Here is a 15,604-nt window from a genome sequence, read left to right on the forward strand (position 1 = left end):
GAGACCGATTACACAAACTCGGTGAGACCGAATTTGGTAATTAGCTAACCAGAGAGTTGGTTAAACAAACTCGGTGGGACCGATTTGCTCTTTCGGTGAGATCGAAAAGTTACAAAAAGGAAACACTGAATTTACATTGCAATCTCGGTGGGACCGATCCGCTCTTTCGGTGAGACCGAAAAGTTACGAATGGGAAACAAAGAGTTTACAATCCCATCTCGGTGAGACCGAGATCCCTATCGGTGGAACCGAATAGCTAGGGTTTGGCAATGGCTTATGACAAGTGAAACTCGGTGGCGCCGGATAGAAAGAATCGGTAAGACCAGTTTGGCTTAGGGTTTAGATCATATGTGGAAGTGGGAAAGTAGCTGAGGATTTTGGAGCATATCACTAAGCACATGAAGCAAGAGGCTCATTAAGCAACACCTCATCCCTCCTTGATAGTATTGGCTTTTCCTAAAGACTCAATGTGATCTTGGATCACTAAAATATAAAATGAAGAGTCTTGAGCTTTTGAGCTTGAGCCAATCCTTTGTCCTTAGCATTTTGAGGGTTCCACTTTCACCATCCATGCCATGCCAATCATTGAGCTTTCCAGAAATAATCATCTTGGAATAGCATTAGCTCAATGAGCTATATGTTGTTATGAATTACCAAAACCACCTAGGGATAGTTGCACTTTCAGCTGCCAATGCATGGGTGCTTAGATGAGGTGCTAAGGACATTAAATAGCTTAGCCACTATACTCCCCAATGCATAGGTGCTTAGCTTATGGTAGCTAAGCTTGCTTCATTTAATGATTTAGCAACTAAAACTCTTCATGTATTGGTGGGCTTCCTTCCTTTAAATGTTTTGCCTATGTTCACGCACGTAGCATTGTTTCTTCCTGGGTCACCACACTCATCTCTCTCCTCTTAAATAACTTGCCACGTTAGATTTTTTACCTACGTGGAAGGCTTAGCACCTATAGAAGGTGGAGCATTGGGAGGGCCCTTAAGTCACCGGAGTTGGTTCCTCGGGCACCGAGCCTCTTAACGACGGCATACGGACAGACGACATGAATGCGGGCAGCTAGCGCCGGCTGGGAATGCACCGCACAATGGCCTGAGGGACGAGGGTGTGCCAGGGTAGTCAGTTGCAGTCGTGGCAACATTGCAGATGCCCTTTGCTCACATGTGATCCCCACATGTCATTGAAAAAGTAAGACGACCCGGCATGGTGTCAGGTCCCGAGAATGCAGCTGGCCGCGCTACACCACTCCGCGGACGTGTCACGGCGCGTGCGCACTTTGGCGCTCCGTGCATCCTCGACGAGCCGGGTGTTGATCTGCTCATCATGCCACAGCGCTAACGCCACCCTCGGAACACTAAAGCCGACCATGTCCAGCGACGATGAGCATGTCGCTCATCGCGGTCGCAGTGACCAGAGGCGGTGCTAGAGCTGCACCATGTTGCTCGCCCCCACGACCCACATGAACGGTTGCCAGTAGTGAGGAGGTCGTGGGTCAGCTCCTTCATTGGACTAGTCTGCGCCACGTCGTCCCGACAGGTGTGCCCCACATGTCGGTTTCCCTATTTTCCCGACCAAATTCGAGCGTCAGTGCTCCGCGTTGCGCATTAGGCACAGAACAGGTGGTTTTTGTACCCTGGTTCAAATGTGGTACTGTACCTAGTTGTTACCCTAGCCCCAAGTGTGGTGGCTTTGGGTACGGCACCACCCTTTTCCTTTCCAAGTAGTGAAGCATAACACTTGATTAAGTAGCCAGATGGTGTGCCAAATGTAGGTGTTCGACTATTTGAAGGAATAATTGTGGTGTGCCCGGTCCGTGCCCGCATTTAGGGGTCCAACTTACCATGTTCCGCCAGTAGTAACTATACTAGTCCCTGCGTACTCCCTCTGTTTTTATTTACTCCGCATTTTAGCCTTGCTCAAAGTCAAAGTTTGTAAACTTTGACAAACTTTATAGCACTGTTCAAGAATTCACCCGATTAATCAGTTAACGGGCCAGATAATCGCTACTCATAGCATAGCCAAATCGAATAACACCTATTCGTCATGTTAACTTGTCAGGCCGATTAATTGGCCAGTTAGACCGATTAATTAGTTGTCATGTCGATTAATCCCTGCTGCCCATTAACGGGTGGGCAAACAAAGCCCAAAATTTTGGCCCATAACCCCTTCCGGCCCCATGCCGCTCCTTAATAAATAGGATTAATAATTTTACCTCCTCTCTATGCTTTTCATATGTGTATGGCAGCATATTTTGGTATACTAGATAGCTGGAAGCATGAGAGTATGGTATAATACGTTAAAAAATCTAGATATATGTTGGCAAGTTTCTATTCAATCTACCGATTATTGGTCTACCGATTAATCCAATTAATAGGCCGACTCACTGATTAATCGCTACTCCTAAACTAACCAAGCAGCTGCCAGTTAACGATTTATTGAACATTGCTTTACAGACAGAAATAATAACATATACAAAAACAAACCAATACCATTAGCTTCACTATTGAATATACTTTCACATCATATAGATTTTCTATTGTAAATGTTCATATTTCTACTCTTACTAGCAAGATGCCCGTGCGTCGGACGTAACATCAAGATGCATTTGTATGACTAGTTTATCTTGTGAGATAAAAGGATGAACAAGGGAAGGCCTTATTTGCAAATGTGAAGTGGTGTGTGGGTACCTTTTCGCAAAATTGCCATAGTTTCCTTCCTATCCGTCAGATATAAATCGGACGGCCTATATTGCAGGATGGCAGGCACACCATCATCACCAACTCTGTTTTTATAAAAGTGTAGATAAAAATTAGAGTTGGTGATGATGGTGTGCCTTCCATCCAACAATATAGGTCGTCCGATCTATATCTAACGGATAGGAAGGAAACTATGACAATTTACCCGCACTCCTCTCCACATTTGCAGATAAGTCCTTCCCTCATTCATCATTTTCTCCCACAGGATCTTGATGTTCCGTGCAACGCACGGGCAACTTGCTAGTTTTCTATAAATTTGGTCAAATTTTATGATGTTTGACTTCAGCCAAACCTAATATGCAGAGTAAATAAAAACAGAGGGAGTATCTTACTCCATGACCAAGACGGAAGGGAAACGAACGTATTGTACCCACCCTAGTCCTCTCTCAATTGATCTCCGGATCCCGAGATGAAATCGAGAGAGAACAAGTGGGTTCATGTGTGATACCTAAGGCGGATTCAAAATTTTGAACCGGTGATCATAGCATCCGCAAATCATATATAAAGGGTATTCAATGTTCGTTTCACTTTTGAACATACAATATACTCCCCCCGATCCTTTCTAGTTTACATATAAGTTTTATGTGTAGTCAAAGTATCTCTACTTTGATCAAACTTACAGTAAAAAGTACCAACATTCAACAACACCCAATAAATATTGTTAGATTCATACGTACTCCTAGATTTGTACTCAAACGGAGATGGTTTCCAATTTGTTTTCAACCACGTGAATGTGCTTGTTCTCATGCATGCTCTTCCTACTAGAATTTCGCCATGTATAGCCAGTCCAATAGTAACTTTTTTAAGCTCCCTATCCAATAGTACTAGTGGAGTACTGACAACATCTGTAGTAGAGTATGCAGTGCTCATAGTACTCCCTCCTTCCATTTATATAGGGCCTAAGAGCAAGTCTAATAAAGCCTAGTTAGCAGGCTATAAGACTTGTCATGTCATTAAAATCCTACTTGGAGGAGTGAGAAGAGAGGAGAGAGAGTGAAGCGGGCTCTTATTCTACAACCCGGTAATACACATAGATCAAGAAAAAAAAGTATGAATGCAACTCTCTTCCAATCATATACCTTGCTCATGCAAATATTAAATGCTTAGAGCCAACCTAATAGCCATTCTAAGAGCCAACTTATTACTTATATGAGTATTTTTTTTATGATGGCTCTAAGTGAGGTGGCATCTCTTTATAGCCAATAGCCGGCTACATTATTAACCATGCTCGCGTTTTTCAAAACCACCTTTGACTATTGACAAGATTAATTGTACATGAGATGCATAATGTGAAAATTATATCATTGGAAGCTCCTTTCACATACGAATTTGACCGTATGCTTTGTGTAAGTTGCATGTCGTATATTATTACTCTAACATTTGGTCAAAGTTAGCCTCGAAAAACACATTAGGCCCTGTATAGTTGGAAGTAGGGAGTAGTAGTGGAAGTGGATCCTCTGACGTAGGTATCCTTGCCTTACCCTCCCTTTTGGTCACTTACTAGCAGTCCCCATGCTTGCTAGGCCCGCATGTTAGTTACTCAATGGGTTCGGCCACGTCAGGGGATCCTCATCCGTAGTTAGTATACTCCCTCTATTTTTATTTACTCCGCATAAAACGGAGGGAGTAGTAGTATAAATGACGCGGGCGGGGGAGGGGTAGGGACGTCGGTTTGCTCTCAACTACGGTCCCACAAGTGAGCGAAAACGCAAGACGAAGCGCGTTTCATTCGGTGAACAACGTGGAGGGTCCAGCGTAACGGGGTGCAACGCGAACGCGACCAAAGCAATGTACAGTCAAAACCTATTGACCGGTCGTCACCGGAACCACTATTAACACCAGAACCTTTGCTGCTCGGCCTACGCCAGCCACTACCCCAAAACCACACCTCCTCTATAGCCCATTCCCCCACCTTTCGATCCCCTAGCCCGCATCAAGCGTCCCCTAGTTTGCTGGAAAGCCATGGTGCACCGCAAGATCACATACTACAAGATGCTGACGCCGGAGCGCCACGCAAAAATCGCGGTGGCGGTCGGCTCCACAGACCTCTGTTCCCATGCTCGCTTTGCGGCAGGCCAATCCCCGAGTTCTTTGGAGCCAAGCTACGAGGAGGAGGAAGCTGATCCAATGTTCATGGCGGAGGTCGCGGCACAGAAGGCCCCCGATGCGTATTAGACGATGGACATCGACTTCATGCCGGCGTCCGGGTCCCCCATGGTGCAGGCGGACCAGCGCTTCAACCTAGCGATACTAAAGGAGGACTGGGAGGTAGAGGCTCAACTCGACGCAGAGCGTGCGCATGCCACTGGCATCGAGGCTCTCCTGCAGGCGGAACCGGATCTCATGGATGTGAATCGGGTGGCGGAGGCTCAACTTGATGCGGAGCACGCGGATGCCACTACCATCGAGGCCCTCCTGCAGGCGGAACTGGAACTGCGCGACAGAGACTCAACTTGACGCGGGGCACGCGGATGCCACTGCCATCGAGGACCTCCTATAGGCGGAACTGGTCGTCCTGGACTTGAACCGGGTGGCGGAGGCTCAACTCGACATGGAGCGTACGGATATCGCTGCCATCGAGACCCTCCTGCAGGCGGAACCGGATGTCCTGGACTTGAACCGGGCGGTGCTCTTGTCCATGCAGAGCGTCCGCACACTCCGTGTGAACGAGTAGCTGGAGGCCGAGGATAACCATGGTGCAGAGACACATGTCGGCAGCTACGACTGGCTTGCGCCGGCACCAAAGATGACGAGTCCATCTCGTTCCGCGAGCAGTGATAGTTTTTCTTTATGTTGTTGTTTTTAGAGATCTTTTGCTGTGTAAAAACATATATTTACGCAAGTCATCTGACTTTCATCATTTGGGTCAGTCGACCATTTCAGGCGGTTGGATGAATATCCTACGTCTCCTAACCCTTCTTCCTCACCTCTTCTTCTTCCCCAACAGACCACCGCACGGGCCGTATGGATCTTCCCCAACATGCGGTTGGATAAACATACTGTATGAACGAAAATTATGTGTCAGCGATAGGGTGGCTGAATTTGGTTTGATCACATGCGGTAGCACGTGTCACTGAGGGTGCGTTCCCTTGGTTGGGTTGGCGGCGTGCAGGAGCGACTGTGTGAGGGTGCGGTGTGACCGCGGCGTGCAGGAGCGACTGTGTGAGGGTGCGGTGCGACCACGACAGTCGTGCACAAGTGTACCTCCTTTTCATTTTAAAAACTTTAGGCAAGCTTGGCAAAAATGTGTGGCGAAATATGGCAATGCAAGGCCTAGACCCAAACAAGATACAAGTACGTACCTAGGAGTACTAGTGTTAAAAAAGAAAGGCGGGGTTTTCCTTTGCGGGATTAATCGATACAGATCCTCGTTTGACGTGCCAATTAATGTGTATTTTTTTCTCCAAAGCCCAAAGAGCTAACCATCTCACTCATCGCTTGATTAATGCAGCGCCATGCAAACCAACCTTCTCACTTCCGCATGCATGCAAGGGTATATTAATGTCCTTGGTAGCTAGTATGAGGCAAACCCCATCAATTTTGCCTCGATTAGTGTTAGTGGCCTTCTGCAAATTGTAATTTTGATATACTAGCCTTTTGTACAAAAAATGGAGGCAGTAACTATTTGACTTCCTTCCCCATTGCGGTGACATCGACGATATCTCGAACGTTGTGGTTTGGCAAAGTGCATTCGACGGAGAACACCATTGAGGGAGACCACGGTAAGTCATTCACAAGTGCCGCCTGCAAGCTGAGACAACTGCCTTATTTGCATCTAGGAAGTCCGTTGAACCAAAGGACGTGTAAATGTACTAGTACTAGTAGACATAGCGTCGTCCGTCCAGCTTAGTGCGGTGAGGTGGTTTATCAAAGAAGACGATGGAGAAGCGGAGTCAGCGAAGAGTGAAATGATGGTTGCTTCATCCGTGCTTTGTGATTTGATGCCTCACTGCTTTGTGATTTGTGATAGTCACGGGGTGTGGTTCGTCTTGGTCCAGTGGGCGGGTCTTCCGGAGGAGGAGGCTACTTGGGATCAGCGTGATGACTTCCGCCAACACTATCCAGACTTTTAGCTCGAGGACGAGCTGTTTGCGCAGGCGGGGAGAGATGTTATGACCGGTTTAGCTTATAACCGGCTATCTAGACTTTCAGCTCGAGGACGAGCTGTTTGCGCAGGCTGGGAGAGATGTTATGACCGGTTTGGTCTATACTAGGAAGAGGCCCACCGGGCATTAGTATTAGGTGTCCTATTATGACCGGTTTAGCTTATAACCGGAGAAGGCCCACCGGGCATTAGTTAGGGGCTTGGCCCACAAGTTATCTTAGGCAAGTTATTTTAGACAAGTTATCTTAGGCTAAAGTTATTTATACTAGTTGTAAGACACCGTTGAAATCAAGCAATAAAGATATTATCATCTTTTGTTGCCCGGCTCCCTGAGGAGCCGGAACCCTAGCCGCCGCCGCCTCTAAACCCTAGCCGCGACGGCGCCTGTCCGCCGGCGCGCCCGCTCAAGCCCTCGTCCCCCTCCTCCTTACCCATACAATCTGCGCCGGAGGCCTGGTAGGAACCCTAGTCCTACCACAAACATACTCAAACGAATAAATTCCCTCCTCAATACTGTTGACATGGTGCCCACTGCCCGGGCTACTGACATCGTACTGTTGACTGCATATTGCTAATCAATTTACATTTCAGAGCTTCATCCTTGGTCCATTACAACCCGGTTTGATCCTAAATGGTGTTCCCGGGAAAGAATTTAAATGTGGGTGCCCACTCACCGGCGCGCGCGCTCCAGCCCTCGTCCTCCTCCACCTTGTCCCTATAACCTGCGTAGCCGCACCGGTAGGAACCCTAGTCCTACCATCGGGGCAGAGGTACACATGTTGCTTGAGAGTCAAGTAAACACATAGTTACTTGAGAGCCAAGGAGGTTCATGGTTGCCTTAAGAGAAGGAAGTACATGGTTGCTTGATAATCAAGCAACCTATCTAACAACTAATAACTATTCCAATTAGCTTAAGCAACTAACTATTCTTAACACCCCCTTCTACAATGCCTCTTGGGTATATGCATCATCTTGATAAATCCTTTGAATAATAGAAAACGGCCTCAAACTCATTTACACTATTGGAGAGTCTGTAGGTCCGCATGGAAGGTGTCACGTCACCTTTTTTTGTTGAAAACGAGAGCTTCCTCTCTGATTTCATATATCAGAAACCCATGGACTTTCTTACAAACTACAAGCAAAAAATAAAAACACAACAAAACAACTAAAATATCCAAGAGCACATAAAGCCCCATGATCTCTGGGTATCCACAAACCGGACCCTCGAAACATCACAGGTAAACACCCCAGGAACTCCAATCAATAGTTCAGACGCTACCATGAAAGACAACCAACTAGGACCAACAAAAACAAACTACACTATAATCGACCCGAAGAACACTAGACCACTTCAAAAGAGATAACCACTCACTTGAGTGCTTGATTCTATTCAAATCAACTTGCTAGCCATGAACCACGGGGAACACCTCACTTGCTACTAGCCGTCCTCTGAGATTATGGTTATAACAAGGGTGAGTACGTGACGTACTCAGCAAGACTTGCACGGACCTAAACTATTGTATGCAACATGTTTCAAAGGAAATGGTAAAGGGGTTTAGCGGCAGAAGCGCCTAAGTGTTCTAATACACGCTACAACTGCATCTATTACAAGAGAGAGAGAGAGAGAGAGAGAGAGAGTGTAAAAGTAAAGGCATGATCAACTACTCCACTAAAAGTAAAGACACGCTACATGTTGGACTTACTGGCTGATTTTGGGCTGCCAACACACCTTCCTTGTGGAGCGACTTGGCCCAACAGTTTGAAATCCCATGAACAGTCCTTAAACTCATGGGGGTTCTAGGGTAGTCGGGACATGGCCCGGGCACAACCAACTCTGCCTCAAACCTCACTACAAACCCAGTTTTTCCTCTCTCTTCCTTCTCTCTCCTCTGTCCATTGGACAATGGACATACATTTGATGGATATGGTTGGATGACCGGTGCCCTCCCGGCTGGACGTGTTTGTGAGCATTTGATGATCTGCGTTGAAGATGCCCTCATTTGTTTTCTATGCACCTTATAAGTTAGTATACTGATGTCCTCAATCAGCTGGGCTTAAATTGAAAACATCGTCGGTTTTTGAAAAAAAAAACTTCTAACGTTAATTGGTTTGTTCACAAACAGAATTCAGTCTCACCTTTTCCTAGGCTGCATCGACCAAGAACTAGACAGATGTTGGGCGCGTTGCGTACGGTCACTTGTTGAGAAGTGTGATAGTCACTGACTTGCTGGTCAGCGATGTGTTACTATTAATGCATACTGTACTTGGAAACAAGTCCAGATTATCACTCTCTTTAGGCTCATTATTTAGGAGAAATATTTGTTACTATTGTCGATTCTCAAATGCTTTGATCGCCTCACAAAGAAAAAAAACATTTCTTCAAAAAACCTTTCAAGTTATCTGGCTATGTTGAGGAAGCCCTCGAAATCTCTGGCTCAGATCTGTTTCAGATATTTCTTGAACCAGACTCCCATGTTGAGGAAGCTCTCGAAGTCCGACCGCGGTCTGCAGACCGAATTAACCCGAACCAAGATGAAACGACGATGACAAGAATCCCAAAATAGGAGGGGGAACAAGTTTAGTCTGGCTTACATATCGATTTCGTGCGTATCCTCTGGGAACATGATGGTTTTGACCTCGCCTCCTCTTTCTCTCAGAGCCCTTGCATACTGAAATGGCCAGTAGTAACATGGAGATAAGGTATGACCACAAGAGTGTTTCATATTTGTTGACAAGTTTGTTAGACAGATGTAACATGCTAGAAATATATGTCAAGAGCAATAAATGCGCGTACCTGTAGGCCATTGGAAGCAGGTACCCGGAGATCTGCTTCTCCAAGAAGCATAAGCAAAGGCGCTTTCACCTGCAGAATCAGAATCGATCGAGTTTACCCTAACATGTTTTTAACTGTGTCTTGTTGCTCCAGTTCCGACAACTACAACTACAGGGCAGGAAGGAAGGATGGGCATACTTTTGAAATATGGGCAATCGGTGATTTCTGGTGGAAGATTTGAAGGTGGTCAGGTGAAGGTGATTCAGAGGCGAGAGGCCTCGCTTGAGTCCCGCAGGCCACGGCGTAGCACCAATCTGGGATGTCTGTGGTGCCAATCATCAGTGACAGGTTACAGACCGGGTTTCGAGCCGCCGCCACAGCAAATCTCTCAGGAGCCTGGAGAAAAAGTGAAAAATTAAGTAGAAGAAGAGAAAAAAAATCCAAGTATCAGGCAGTATCATGGTTGCTAGGATGATCACCTGGCCGATTAAATGGGTTGTCAAGAAGCCGCCGTGCGAGATCCCGACAACTGCTACTTTGGATGCATCCACCAGCCCTTCCTTGATCACGTGGTCTAGTGCTGCAAGACAATCTTGGACATCCTGTTCATAAATTTATTTGATTTTGTTAACAATGAGAGAGGACAAGGACAAGTGGACAACCATCAACAACACAATTGGAGAGTACCCACCTGAGATCCAACCTTCCCAGGGAGTGATTGCAAAGCCTCCTCTCCGTAACCCAGGGTACCTCTTTTTTATGTATACAAAAGCATGAGTAAGATGATGATGATGATGGCACACTAACACCCATTGGTCATTATTTATCAGAATTGCAGAGAATTTCAAGATAAAACTTACCTATAATTTGCAATAAGCAGGTTAAACCCAAGTGACGCAAGAAACGCCGACGATTTCGAATAGCTTGATACAGATGTTGAGTGTGGGCCACCATGAAGGATTAAAACAGTTGGTTTCTGTGAACTATCCTCGCAGGACACAAAGATGGCCTCAAATGGAAGCCGACCACCTGAGGATAGGAAAAGGTACATATAATCTAGTGAAGGATTGGTATGATAATAGCTCACAACATTTGTTTACATGCTGAAGCAATACCGTCAGAGAGTTCATCAGAGGGGTTAGGGACCGGGACTCTGAGTATGCTCAACTTGTGATGAGATAACAAAGCCTTTATCTGCGGCACGCGAAAAAAGGCAATGAATATTTGAGTAAATTATTGAGCAAAGAAAATGTTTCTACTTAGAAATTTACAGCAGTCGGCAAGGAACCTTGTTACTGGCTGCTGTCAACGGGCTCGTAACTTCGTCCCAGACCCATGCGCGTGTACCATGATCCTCTGTTGACGCTCGACGGCCATACCTGATTTGAGGAGGGTCGATGGGACTGCTCGACACTAGCACGGTCAGAAGAGAGACATATATTGTTAGCACTAAACTAAGAAGATTATATGCATAAGCACACTGCCTCTGATTGCAAGTAGGATTACCAGAGAGGACATTGTTGCCATTTATTGCAAGGGCGCTCCATGAGTAACCTGAGTCTTCTGGACTTATTCTGGTTACTTCCCCACTGCCAAATGAAACAAAAAAGTGCATATGAAAAGTGATCCTTTAAGGTCTGGAAAAGGTGCATGCCGGCAACTTTTATTTATTTACTATACCTTAACACATCTATTGACAGTATCACTTCAGTACTTCTCCAAGTAGATGTTAATACCATCGTACAATGATCAGAAAGCCAAGGATCAGGCAGCATGGATGAGCAATATAGTCCAGGAAAACATCCATCTTGAGGGCACATTACAACAGGAACCTGGCATAATTCAAATGGTTCAGAGCGCAGATCACAGTGGGATAAGCAGATTATATATATGGCCATACCACATCGGTCACGCTGAGTTGTTGCTCTGCTTTCCAATCAGAAGGCCAGTCGATTCGATGCAGCGAATCTGTGGCATTATGTGCTCCACTATCAACTGCACGTTTTGAAGACAGAAACACCAGGAGTTTTCCATCCTTGCTGTCGGCAAAAAACATGAGCTATTCAGTGGAACGTATCGGCTTGAAATCCTTCAATAAGGTGCAAGAGTATTCATACAAAGCATACCTGAACCGTGGAAATAAAGCGCTGCTTATGCTTGGGGTTAAGTTCGTTGCTACTGAAGCAGATACTGACTCACTACCACTGGAAGAACCAAAGCGATGTATCATATTACATACATAGCAGTTAAGGGTTACTTTCTCCTTCCATTTGAACAAAACAGTAGTACGCAGGTGCTCTAAAAATTCAGAGTTACAGCATGAGCTCACCCAACAGACGCATTATCGGCATCTGGTTCTTCTTCAAAAGGGGAATGGATTGCATACAGAGAACATGGCCTGTTAGAACAGTACTTGATGCCGAGTTTTCTAGCGGTGCCCTGAAATCCGTTGTGTTCTAACCATCCCACGAACACCAAAAGCTTTCGATGGCCACTTGAAGACGGCGGAGCCCAAACAACTTGACCAGCACTCATTGGTTTTGTAACTCCTCTAGCGGCACGTACTTCTCCACTGCACACACCAAAGCACATCAATTAATCAATACATGCTTGGTTTAGTAAGCCATACTGTTGCGTTAAGGATTGGCAATGAAGGTGTGCTAAGAGAGAGACCTATCAATATCAAGAACAAACAACGAGGGTCTCCCCTTTCTGGAGTAAGTTTCACCCCAGTCCTCTTCCCAATCCCCTTGTCCTCTCCAACTATTACAGTCTTCCTCAGAAGAGCCTTCTTTTCTGTATCCGGCATCATCGAAAGCTGGTTTTGGTTGAGGTGGCTGTTCGGCGATGTACGCTATGGAGGTCTCTTCATGGTTCCAGGAAATCCCTTGAAACCTGCAGTATACCGACAACATAATGTCATATGTTACATATAGGGGTGAAGAGGCTGGAAATGCAGGCTTTATGCTGTATATTTACCACTCATCGGTATAAAGTGGACCATGGATAGACCAGTCAACATGTATCTCTTTCTCCACATGTGATTGATTAACAATCTGAAGTCTCGTACGCGAACCTTTCTCCCCGTTCCGCACCACGAGAAGCTTTGACCCCGAAGGGGATGGAACGACAACCGACACTCCAGTCATTTCAATAGGGAAAGGAGACCAATGGCACTCGAGGGGCATGGTTTTATGTGTCACAATATGAGAATGCAAAATATATTTCCTCTTGTTGTTCGCCAGCAGGTCCGGTTGACTACTGGAAAACATCGCTGTGGATCTGTCTTCTGCAATAATGAAGCGAGGTACGCTTTAATCAGACCAGCTTTGATATAGCTCCTGATCGAGAAGAACTAGATGATGACTGTGAATGAGGTATGTATATACAGAAATATCAGATCAGTCCTACCATTGTTGGTTTTGAAAAGCCAAGCACTTTCAATGCTTGGGACATTGGTGAATTCCTGCAGTAACTTAGACTGTGAAGCATATTCTTCAGATGACATTGCATCCATTCCCAACGGATTTTCTTTCTTCAAAGCAGACCGTGAGGCTTGCATGTCTGACAATAGGGAGACAGTGTATACTGGGCTAACCTGAATCTGCAGTGAGGCAAATATGTTTGGCATGCCAAGATCAAGTATATTTTCTTGCTGATTGCGCTGACAAAAGAAAAATGAGAACCCTCACTCGAAACATCAGGATGCATATGGTTAATTAGGGATGCAAACACGTCGGCCAGGCGGGCCCATTGACCCGTTCTAGAAAATTGCTCATCAAAAATTCAAAATTCGGTATACAACCAAACTAGGATGGATTTTAAACCAAGTGAGATCGCTGGACTTGCACACACCACTCAATTAAATATCATCTCAACTCTTGCGTGATCCAAGTTCCTAGTGCAGCCACCTGGAAAACCTGGATGCACTAAGATCCTGAGCTGCTAATATATTTTTCAGACACAAACAGTAGCTTCACTTGTTCTTCAGCCTTCACTAATTTCATCGACAGTCAACACTTAACCCGTTCACAAAAGTACCACCACTGCCCATGAACCCAAAAGAATTCAAGAGAAAATACGCTGGATAATCTGATGAGGAGGACACTGGAAGTAGTTTTCATACCTAGGTACCTCAAAACACTGGATTAAGGAAAAAGGATCTGCTTACCTAGTGGTTCTGCTGCTTTTGCAGTGGAGTAGCAATGGCAGGTCCAAGCAAGACTCCCAGCCGGTGAGCTCTAGAATGCCATCAGTTCCTTGGAAAGATACCTCTCATCCCATGTTACCAGATCGCCTTTGAGATAACAACCTGGCAGCAATCATTTGGTCAGATGGCACCAAGCCCTGTTTCCTTCTTTTTTGTCAGCATGTCACCAAAGTCTTCAAAAGTATAAGCTAGGAAAATAAAAGGAATCTTGATCATGCATTGCGTTGCATACCACCACAGGCAATGAGACAAAGGGAATCAAAAGATAAGGTTAGCTTCAGATGTGCATACACCACTCATGAGTCATGACACCACCGAACAGCAGCATCTTGTTGTCATTTTCTCTCTACTTTGTTCTCTTGTCATTTTCTTTACATTAGCAGTGCAATTTACGATAGCATAATCATGTCATTTTGCTAAATACTGAGAACCAGATGATCCCCTGATGTCACCCAACCCCTACCAATCCCTTTCCCACAAATCCCCACCGATCCCTGCATCTTAATTTGACTTGTTCGGTTACTTCACAGGGAATCAAGCAACACAGGATGAATCAAACAAGGCATTGCCCGACTAGAAACAAATAGCAAGCAACATCATGGTTTTATTTTTTTACAAAAAGGAAGCAACATCACTGTACATGCTAAAATTCAGTACATATAAAATATGCAATCTTTAGGCAGCAAGAACCAACTTAAATTCAGTATAGCTAAAATAGGTTGTCTTATCTAAACGATGCCGTTGTTGATGAGCTTCTTGGATGATGGCGTCGAGGGCGTCACATTCTCCCTTGGGTACAAGCAGTTTGACCTCCTGCATGATCAAACTCTGCTTATAGTAATCCAGAGATGGGATCCGTAGCGGTCGCCACCAAGCTAGCGCTACTGCAACAATAAAATTTCTTCATCAATTTCATTGACTTCGTCAGTTAGAAAGGGAAAGCTAAAAGAGTGCATTGCACATGCTCAAATTCTGTTCACATGTTTAATTATGCCCGCAAGCTAGTCTTATACTCCTATCTAATGCATCCAGTTTAGACTTGCAGCCTTCTAGGAAAGGGAAGCAACAAAAATGATTACTCTGAATTGCCTGCACGGTAAACTGAAGGGTGCGGAATATATAGCAGTTCAGATGTTGATGCATCACTAATCAGACAAAAATCAGCTCAAGTGGCAAAATACAACTCACAAGATTGAGTATTTAAAATTCACAGAAACTCTGCTATATGCCACAGCCAGTTCACCCATCAAAAAGGCGTATTTCCTGTCAATGGGAATTCAGATGCAAAATGGCTTGTGCTGGAGCTACGAAACTAAACAAGAAACACCTAAAAAACTAGAGTGGCTATACATCTCAGCTTCCTGTTGACCACACAACAATATCTGGTTAAAACACCGGAGGTGGCACATCCATATCTCTTTGGAATTGAGTTACAGGGGAAATGCCATCAGGCAAGTACACTTGCACGGTGACAGCTGAAGCACACCGCATTCTTGTACAGGAAAAATCCCCGCCAATCCAACCATCTCGCCGCCCAGGTCTGTAATTGGAGAACTCGAAGCACAACCGAGAACTGTATTCGATTGGTCCAGGAATCAAGAACCGTGTGGACCAATATCCCCAACTCCACACCACAAATTCATAAAGTGTGAGAGGGGAAGGAAGATAAGGGAATGGTAGGGGTGTCGGGTGGGGTCTTACCGGCGAGAGGGTCGCCAGCCGAAGATGGTGTGGCGCTGCCGCTGTGG

General features: G+C 45.4%; 1 protein-coding gene across 4 annotated transcripts; it reads right to left on the reverse strand.

Annotated features, from left to right (window-relative positions):
• Positions 1-9,070: 9,070 nt before the first annotated feature.
• LOC125527859 (acylamino-acid-releasing enzyme 2-like) lies at positions 9,071-14,740 on the reverse strand. 4 transcript variants are annotated; one of them, XM_048692368.1, is made up of 19 exons: positions 13,818-14,740; positions 13,245-13,250; positions 13,058-13,112; positions 12,626-12,935; positions 12,320-12,541; positions 11,976-12,218; positions 11,773-11,850; positions 11,547-11,685; positions 11,327-11,478; positions 11,153-11,235; positions 10,935-11,059; positions 10,762-10,840; positions 10,507-10,675; positions 10,338-10,398; positions 10,126-10,248; positions 9,845-10,042; positions 9,668-9,736; positions 9,466-9,542; positions 9,071-9,378 (listed from the first exon to the last, which is right to left on the reverse strand). In XM_048692368.1, the coding sequence occupies exons 4-19, from the start codon at positions 12,916-12,918 to the stop codon at positions 9,309-9,311; spliced, it is 2,181 nt and encodes a 726-aa protein (XP_048548325.1). In that variant the 5' UTR covers positions 12,919-12,935; positions 13,058-13,112; positions 13,245-13,250; positions 13,818-14,740; the 3' UTR covers positions 9,071-9,308. The 4 variants fall into 4 exon arrangements, with proteins under 4 accessions (XP_048548325.1, XP_048548323.1, XP_048548324.1 ...); XM_048692366.1 differs by having other exon boundaries at positions 13,058-13,250; XM_048692367.1 differs by lacking the exon at positions 13,818-14,740 and having other exon boundaries at positions 13,245-13,292.
• Positions 14,741-15,604: the final 864 nt, after the last annotated feature.

Source organism: Triticum urartu, unplaced genomic scaffold (assembly GCF_003073215.2).
Source record: "Triticum urartu cultivar G1812 unplaced genomic scaffold, Tu2.1 TuUngrouped_contig_4461, whole genome shotgun sequence".
NCBI classification, from domain to species: domain Eukaryota; kingdom Viridiplantae; phylum Streptophyta; class Magnoliopsida; order Poales; family Poaceae; genus Triticum; species Triticum urartu.